Raw genomic sequence first — 8409 nt, 5'->3', positions numbered from 1 at the left:
TGCTGAACCATAGGTAAAGTTGAATCGGGCCCCAATTCCCCTTTGTTTTTTTTCTCCCTTTCTTTTCTTTTTAGAAAACTCCTCTATGTCTGATGTTGAAACTCTGCACTTCTTGGTCCAAGGGCCCCCTTCCCCGGGAAGGGAGGCCAGTGAATGAATCCACACTGAATCATAATAGTCTAATGAGGAAGGGCTGCGTTTTTAAAAGGGACAGTTACGTTACTGAAAGGAATGAAGTGCTAGGGGTGGTTACTGCTCCTGGTCACGAAGGAGATTTGGGGCCGGGAGACACGCAAACTTTCAAGTCACACATGTGCCTCACTGGCCACAAATTGCACCCCCGATATGAAATGGGTCCCACCAGCCTTTATTCCTAGCTGCCAACATTCCTTCTCCCCATTCTTCAGGCTCCACTGCCTGGGTTTCTGAATCCAAGGTCTGGGAAGATGGCTGGGGAGATACACAGAAAGAGAAGGTGGCGGGGGCCAGCTGCCCTCCACCCAGTACCCCCCGCATCACCCAGTTCCAGGGGGTGCCATTCACCTTGTTATTTGGGGAGGCAGCTGACTCAGAGCCCCGGCCTTGCATAGCTCAGGCTGGAGGGATTGGGGAGCCCCAGTTTCTGGCTGGATCTCCAGCTTAAACAGTGACGTAGCCTTGGTCTTGACTTCTCATCTCTCAACCTGATGTCACAGAAGGCTGCAGGCTCAGGATCCGAGGCTCAGCCGCAGTGGTTGCTTGGGAGAGCCCGGCCCGGGGTGGGCTGATAGAACGGGATGAAGTTTGCAGGATTTTGCTGTTTTGTTCCAATTCTTCTCACTGATTTTGCCAGTTCCTTCCCCGCTGCCCCACCCTGGAAATGATGGTTTTCATTTCACAGGACTTCTAGGGATGGAACCCAAGGTCCTGCTCTCCCACCAAGCCTGCCCGTCACCATCGGGCTGGCGATCCTGGGGGCTGAGTTCTGCCCAGCCCGGGTTGGGGGCGTGTGGGGACAGCTGGGCATTCTCCTTACAGCCCGTGGCTTGGGGGTCCATGGACTCCTGGCCTGCCTTTTGTGGTGAGGTTGCCAGGGGGATAAATGAGAAATGCCCTTTACTGCTTGGAAAGTGGCCTTGGCAATGGCAGGTGAGGAAACCTAAGATAGATAAGAAGCTTGGAAAAACGGAGGCCAGACAAAACTGCCAGGATGTCTTGCTGCCTAGACCCTCCCTGCCGAGTAGCTCAGAGACCTTCAGACTCCCACAGCTTCACCTGCTTCTTGAGTCCCAAACCGACCCCTCTTCCCTGGCCAGTGTGGACGTGGGGAAGTCTCCAAATATCCCGTACGTGTATGTCCGGCATCATGGAGAGGTCCAGAACTACAAACCCCTCCAGGTGGTGACCGCCTGTAGCCTCGACATCTACAACTTCCCCTTCGATGTACAGAACTGCTCACTGACCTTCACCAGCTGGCTGCACACCAGTGAGTCTGTGGGCTTCGGGAGGTGGGAGCACATGTTGGGGACGCCCGGGGTGCCCGCTTGAGGAGCACACCCTAGGATGCAGTCTCCCTCCTCCAACTTGATCACCCCTTGTTTATTAATGTTGCTGAGCCTGTGTTTCCTTATCTTCCAAATGGCACTACCATTGTTGCCCTTGTCGCCTCCCTCAGTTGTCATAAGGATTGAACGAGACAGTGTAAACTGATGGCAACATGCTCAGGGACAATTCTTTCCCAATATCACAAGTAGGATCTGGCATGAAATGTCTTTCAAATCCAGCCACTTCTCCACTGATGGACCCTCCCCCCAGTGCAAGCAACCCTCATCTCCTGCCCAGGTTGTTGCAGTAGCCTCCCAGCTGTCCCCACCCATTCATTCTTCCTCCCTCCCCCCCATTCACGCTCCTCACAGCAGCCAGGGAGATCTCATTAAAATGCAGATCTGATCATGTCACTGTCTGCTTCCCTGAGACACAATCCAAATCTCTTACCTGGCAGAGAGGCCCCTGCAAAGTGTGGCCACACCTCCAGCCTCACCTGGTGTGCGCTCCCCAGCCCAGCTGCCTGCCTTCCTGGGCCCCAGAGCCCCTTGTTCTTTCCTTTTCTCACATGCTGCTTCCTCTCCTAGACCAACGTGCCCCTCCCCCTCCCTCCCCCTTTCCCCTTTCTGCCCCACCCCCCCCCCAAGCTGGGCCAACTCCTCTGCAATCCTCCTAGTCCCCGTCCGTGCCCCAGGGAAACCCCCTCTCATCCCCCAGACGAGGCATCCCCAGCACTCAACTTCTTAGTCTCCTGTTCTCCCCACTTCTAGTCACTTGTAAGGACTTGTTCAATGTCTACTCCTCCAGGTAGAAACTTAGAGAGGGCAGCGACATGATTTCTATCCACCATTAGATCCCCAGGGCAGTGCCAGCCTAAAGGAAGACGCTGGGTAAACTTGTATTGAGTGGACAAATGTTAGGTGCCCAGTATGGTCTGGTGAAATGAGAATTGCCCTACTGCAAAAAGGCATCCTCCAGTTCTATCCTGATTTTATTGCATTAACTGTAAATGGCAAAGGTAATACCTAACTCCCTTGAACAAAAGCCATAATTACAGGGGCTTCCCTAGGGGTCCAGTGGTTAAGATTCTGCCCTTCCACTGCAGGGGTTCGATTCCTGGTCGGGGAACGAAGATCCTGCATGCCACGCAGCGCGGCAAAAAAAAATTTTTTTTTAAAGCCGTAATTACAAATAATCTTTGATCTTTGACCTTTACTCTCAGTCCCAAACTCTTACCAACAACTCCCCACACCAAGACTTAACAATTTTTATCAGTACAAACTTCATATAATATGTTCTTCCAGATCCTACTCTATCCTTTGAATATATACACATACGTACACATCTATGGAAAGTGCCTGGAAATTGTCTTATAGGTTTTTATTTTACATAAATGTAAAATATTTCATGTTCTATTATATACTGGGATCTGAGCCTTTTTACTCAACAACAGGTCTTGGACATTTTTCCAAGTTACTGCAGATTTAGCTCTTCCTCATAAATTTCGACTGCTGTAGAATAGCTTATGATTTGGACCACATGATACCTTATTAAGCATTTTCCTGATTGGTAGCCATTTAGATCTTTCCCAATATTTTGCTGCAATGGATACTCTTGTCCTTTTGTGCATATGTGTATCTGTTTCTCTAGAATTGATACAGAGCAGTATAACTGCTGTTCTATAAGTGAGGGTTTTGCTTATTTTCCTAATTCACCTTTAAAGACAGGCAGCTCTTTAGACTTCCCTGGTGGCACAGTGGTTGAGGGTCCGCCTGCCGATGCAGGGGACACGGGTTCGTGCCCCGGTCCGGGAAGATCCCACATGCCGCGGAGCGGCTGGGCCCGTGAGCCATGGCCGCTGAGCCTGCGCGTCCGGAGCCTGTGCTCCGCAAGGGGAGAGGCCACAGCGGTGAGAGGCCCGCGTACAGCAAAAAAAAAATAAAAATAAATAAAGACAGGCAGCTCTATCAAAGGCAAAGGTGAGGAAAGCTGACTCTTGCTCATTGTCTAAATGAGAAATTCTAACAGGAAACCTAGAAAGGTGCTTGAAGGGGTGTGTGTGTGTGTGTGTGTGTGTGTGTGTGTGAGAGAGAGAGAGAGAGAGACAGACAGACAGACAGACAGACAGACAGAGACAGAGATAGACAGAGAGAGAAAAACAGAGAGAGACCGAGACAAAGACAGAAACAGAAACAGAGAGAGAAGAGCGCTTCCTAATAAATGGTTCGCTGGTTCTTGGCATTTTGCTGTGTTCCCACCCAAGACTTCGTCTCCCTTGTTACAGCCCCACCGCACACACGGGTACAGTGTGCACTATTACCTCATCGTATAGCTGACAAAACTGAGGCTGAAGATTAAGAGCTGAGGCTTGAGCCACACCACGTGGGTGCTGCCCCACCATCACAGGCACAGCCCTGGCTCAGACTCCAAAGCTGCTTGATTTCTCCTCTCTCAGTCCAGGACATCAACATCTCCCTGTGGCGCCTGCCGGAAAAGGTGAAATTGGACAGGAGCATCTTCATGAACCAGGGCGAGTGGGAGCTGCTGGGGGTGCTGACCCAGTTTCAGGAGTTCAGTATAGAAAGCAGCGACTGTTACGCAGAGATGAAGTTCTATGTGAGTCGGACAGGAAGCGGATGTGGGTAAAACAATGAATAAAGTCACACCCAGGTAGGCTTAAGGAGGCATAGCCCTTTTCCCAACTCACACTCTTCCCTCAATGAGGTAGGTGAGGAAACGCAACTGAATTGTCCTTTACTTTTCCTGAACAGCCGCAAGCCTGGATCTGGAGGTGGAATAGGGGGTCTGCCCATCTCCTTCTCTGAGCAATCCAGGCTGCAAGCCCCACAAAGCAGGGGGTTCTGGGATTGGGTGGTGGTTCCTGGGTGCAGGACCCGTCTGCTCCCGGCTCCCTCAGAGCTCCTCTCTTGGTCCCAGGTGGTCATCCGCCGGCGGCCCCTATTCTATGTGGTCAGCCTGCTGCTGCCCAGTATTTTCCTCATGATCATGGACATCGTAGGCTTCTACCTGCCCCCGGACAGTGGCGAGAGGGTCTCCTTCAAGATCACGCTCCTCCTGGGCTACTCCGTCTTCCTGATCATTGTGTCCGACACACTGCCGGCCACGGCCATCGGCACACCCCTCATTGGTAAGGCCCGCTCCCGGGGAAGAGCTCAGTGCGACCGAGGAACAGAGGAACCGGCCCTCTCCTACCTCCCGTGTGTGTTCCCCACTCCCGCCCCACCCCGGGGTGCACAGGTGTCTACTTCGTCGTGTGCATGGCTCTTCTGGTGATCAGCTTGGCCGAGACCATCCTCATCGTGCGGCTGGTACACAAGCAGAACCTGCAGCAGCCAGTGCCTGCCTGGCTGAGGCACCTGGTCCTGGAGAGAGTCTCCCTGCTCCTCTGCCTAGGGGAACAGTCGACTTTCCGGAGGTCCCCAGCCACCTCCCAAGCCACCAAGACCGATGACTGCTCAGGTGAGAGGGGGAACTTCTGGCCTGGATGCAGGGACATGGGAGGGATTCTCCGGAGAGCTAGCTGGGCCAGAGAGCCTGGGCAGGCCCTGGGAAGTGGGTACCATCCTGCACAGAGAACCCATGGTGGACTTCAGCCAAAGGCATCAATCAAACCCTTTCCTCACCTTTGTATTCGCGCATCATCCCAGGTGGGGATGGAGAGCGGTTAGGAGTCCCAGAGGCTGAGCAGATCAGGAGCTGAGACCTCTGGGCTGAGGGTGGCGTCTCCTGAGATGGATTCCGAGGCGGGGGTCAAATGGATGCCTCTCGGGCACTTATGGGACAGCTAACCTCATGTGGTTCAGCACTGCACCCGGGTTCCTAACACTCACTCAGAATCAGCCAAAGACCAGGTCCGTTAGAATTTCAAACACCTATGAGGCAGAGAGACAGGGCACAGAGGGACACTAACTTCCTCATGCCCCTGAGGAATTTGTCATCCTTGCTGTTGGTGGTGGTGGTGGTTGGTTTGTTGGTTTATTTCTTGAGCACTTTACCAGGTGTTTGCAGAGCATTGTCCGTGCATTATCACAGGTGATTCTCATGGCAACTCAATAGGATCTTCACTCTAATTTTTCAGACAGCAAACAGAAGCATAGAGAAGCCAGATAGCTTGGCCTAAGTCACAGAGCCAGGACCTGCTGGGCCCACAATTTGAACCCAAGCCCACCTGACTCTAAGCTGGTGTTTTAAACTCTCCACCCCACGCTCCTCCCTTGCCTTCCTGGCTGGGGCCAGGCCTTTTACAGAAGGTGGTTAATCAAAGAGCATCTCGTCATGAGCTCGCGCAGCAGCCTAATACCTAATTCAGCTGCTCACCTGGGGAAGGTAGTGATGCGAAGGTGTGTTTTCTGGTCTAGAAGGATTCAAAGTCATGGAGAGGAGGGCAGTGAGGCAATATGATGTAGTGGACAGAGCAGTGGATTTGGAGTCCAGATACCTGGGCCTTGGTGGCCTCCCTGTTTAAATGATGCTCCAACTGTGTCACCACGGGCTAGTCACAACCTCTCTGAGCTTTAGCATCTTCATATGAAGAGTGTGGTTGGTAATTACTCTTACTCTGCCTCTCTGTGGGGCTGCTGGGAGGCTCAAATGAAATAATGGATATCAAATTGCTGGGGAAAGCCCATGGGTTAAAAACATGCATGGAAAGGATAAATATCAAATTCGTGATCTTGGTGATGTGGGGAGGGAACGGAGGATGTGACTAAGGAGAGGCATACACGGATCTTCCCCTGTACTGGCTTTTTTTTTTTTTTTTTTTTTAATGAACCATACTTTATTTATTTATTTTTGGCTGCATTGGGTCTTCGTTGCTGTGCGCGGGCTTTTCTCTAGTTGTGGTGAGCGGGGGCTGCTCTTCGTTGTGGTGCGTGGGCTTCTCATTGCGGTGGCTTCTCTTGCTGTGGAGCACGGGCTCTAGGCGTGCGGGCTTCAGTAGCTGTGGCACGTGGGCTCAGTAGTTGTGGTGCACGGGTTCAGTAGTTGTGGCTTGTGGGCTCTAGAGCACAGGCTCTGTAGTTGTGGCGCACGGGCTTAGTTACTCTGTGGCACGTGGGATCTTCCCGGACCAGGGCTCGAACCTGTGTCCCCTGCATTGACAGGCGGGTTCTTAACCACTGCGCCGCCAGGGAAGTCCCTGTACTGGCTTCCTTTGTTTAAGTTGGATGGTGGGTACACAAATACGTAAGTTATTCTCTATACTTTTTTGATCTGAGATCATACATAATAAAAATGTCCGAGGCCTTAGAAACATGAAGGTCAGTGTGCAAGCAAGGCTGCTGGGCCTCCCTCCTTTGCCAATGCCCTGCCCTTCTTCTAGACATGGCAAACCACTGCAGCCATTTGGGGGCATCCCAGGACTTGGAGAAGACCCCGAGGGGCAGTGGCAGCCCTCCCCCGCGGCCGCGGGAGGCCTCCCTCGCGGTGCGTGGGCTGCTGCGGGAGCTGACCTCCATCCGGCACTTCCTGGAAACACGGGAGGAGAGCCGAGAGGTGGCCCGGGACTGGCTGCGCGTGGGCTCCGTGCTGGACAGGCTGCTCTTCCGCATCTACCTGCTGGCGGTGCTGGCCTACAGCGTCACCCTGGTCACGCTCTGGTCCATCTGGCAGTATTCCTGAGTGGGTCCAGCCCAGTAGGGGGTGGGTAATGAGGCTGGTTAGGACGGGGATGGGGGAATTTCAGGGCCCAGGGGATGCCAGGGACGTTCTCAAAACACATAAACAGTTCCATGCCTGTTTCCAATGCCAAGTCTCTCAGTAATCCCGAACCAGGGCCTTAACCCTTCCCCTAGAGACTTGGTGTTTAAGGCTCTTACATCCTCCTCCACTCTCCAACAGGCCCATTATGGCTTTAAAACACACTATCTTAGATCAGGAGAAACCCACGCATGCCCTGACTTCACTCTATCTAAGCATCAAGCCTCAGTTTCCCCATTGGCACTCCCCTGAATTGGCACTTTGGAATCTGCTCACTCCCTCAGCCTTGTTTTGAGATGGAAGGTAAACCAGCTCTCTACCACACGGGCCTGATAACTCTGCATTAGGTTTATCCAACCCTAATGTCTCTCTGTTCGCTTCACCTCTGGCCACTTCCCTGAACATCCATCAGATGGGGGAGGTGGGGTAATAAAATGCTATGAAGACCCTAAACTCTCTTCCTGACCATTTGTCAGCAGCTGGCTGGGTGGAAGATGAGGTCTGAAGTTGCTGGTGGAAATGAGGTTGGGGAATTATCTGTGGTTTCAGATGTATGATGCTCTCTGCCCCAAGGAATTAAGAAGTGACCAAACGGTGGCTGTTCTGAAAAAGAAACAATAGGAGGTGGGATCCAAAGTGTGAGGGTTAGGACCATGAACACAATGCGGAGGTGGGGAGGAGGGTGCTCAGTTCTGTGACCTCCTGGAAAGATGCTGGAAGGGTCTACACGGTCCTGCTAACATTCTGGGCTCACGGTCTCTTGGTGAAGCTGGAAGCCAGCTCTCTCCCTGCAAGAACGTCGGCACCACAGCCAGCACCCACTGGTTCGGTGTTTGAAAAGCAGAAACTGCTAAGTCTTGAGTTTATGTTCCTCCTTTGGGAACTCTCAGCAGCCGGCCCCTGGCACATCCACCAGACAGCAGGACCATGACGGAGGCAGAGGCCGCGGCATGGTCTTTGATCTTGCATCCCAGGTCCTGGCCCCTCTCCCACACATCAGGATTTAAGACATGCTCAGGAGCATCCCAACTCTATCACTCCATCCACCTAACAAGCATTCAGAGGAAAGGAGTGCCAGAACCACCAAGAAAGATGGCCTCATGTTTACCCTGTTTGCTTGAGGCTTTCTCTGGTTCTCCCTTTCTCATTCCAGATTTATCTCTTTCC

At 52.6% G+C, this 8409-nt stretch overlaps 1 protein-coding gene across 1 annotated transcript in view; it reads left to right on the top strand.

The window, feature by feature from the left end:
* The window catches only part of HTR3A (5-hydroxytryptamine receptor 3A), a 13338-nt gene extending 6174 nt beyond the window's left edge, over positions 1–7164 (top strand). The window contains exons 5-9 of the mRNA XM_007452208.1: positions 1296–1465; positions 3980–4140; positions 4462–4672; positions 4783–5004; positions 6866–7164. Of these exons, the coding sequence (XP_007452270.1) occupies positions 1296–1465; positions 3980–4140; positions 4462–4672; positions 4783–5004; positions 6866–7164 (1063 nt within the window). The remainder of the gene's footprint in view (positions 1–1295; positions 1466–3979; positions 4141–4461; positions 4673–4782; positions 5005–6865) is intronic.
* Positions 7165–8409: the final 1245 nt, after the last annotated feature.

This window comes from Lipotes vexillifer, unplaced genomic scaffold (genome assembly GCF_000442215.2).
Source record: "Lipotes vexillifer unplaced genomic scaffold, Lipotes_vexillifer_v1.1 scaffold743, whole genome shotgun sequence".
NCBI lineage: Eukaryota > Metazoa > Chordata > Mammalia > Artiodactyla > Lipotidae > Lipotes > Lipotes vexillifer.
The sequence above is the reverse complement of the archived record's forward strand: the minus strand, read 5'-3'. Positions and strand labels throughout refer to the sequence as shown.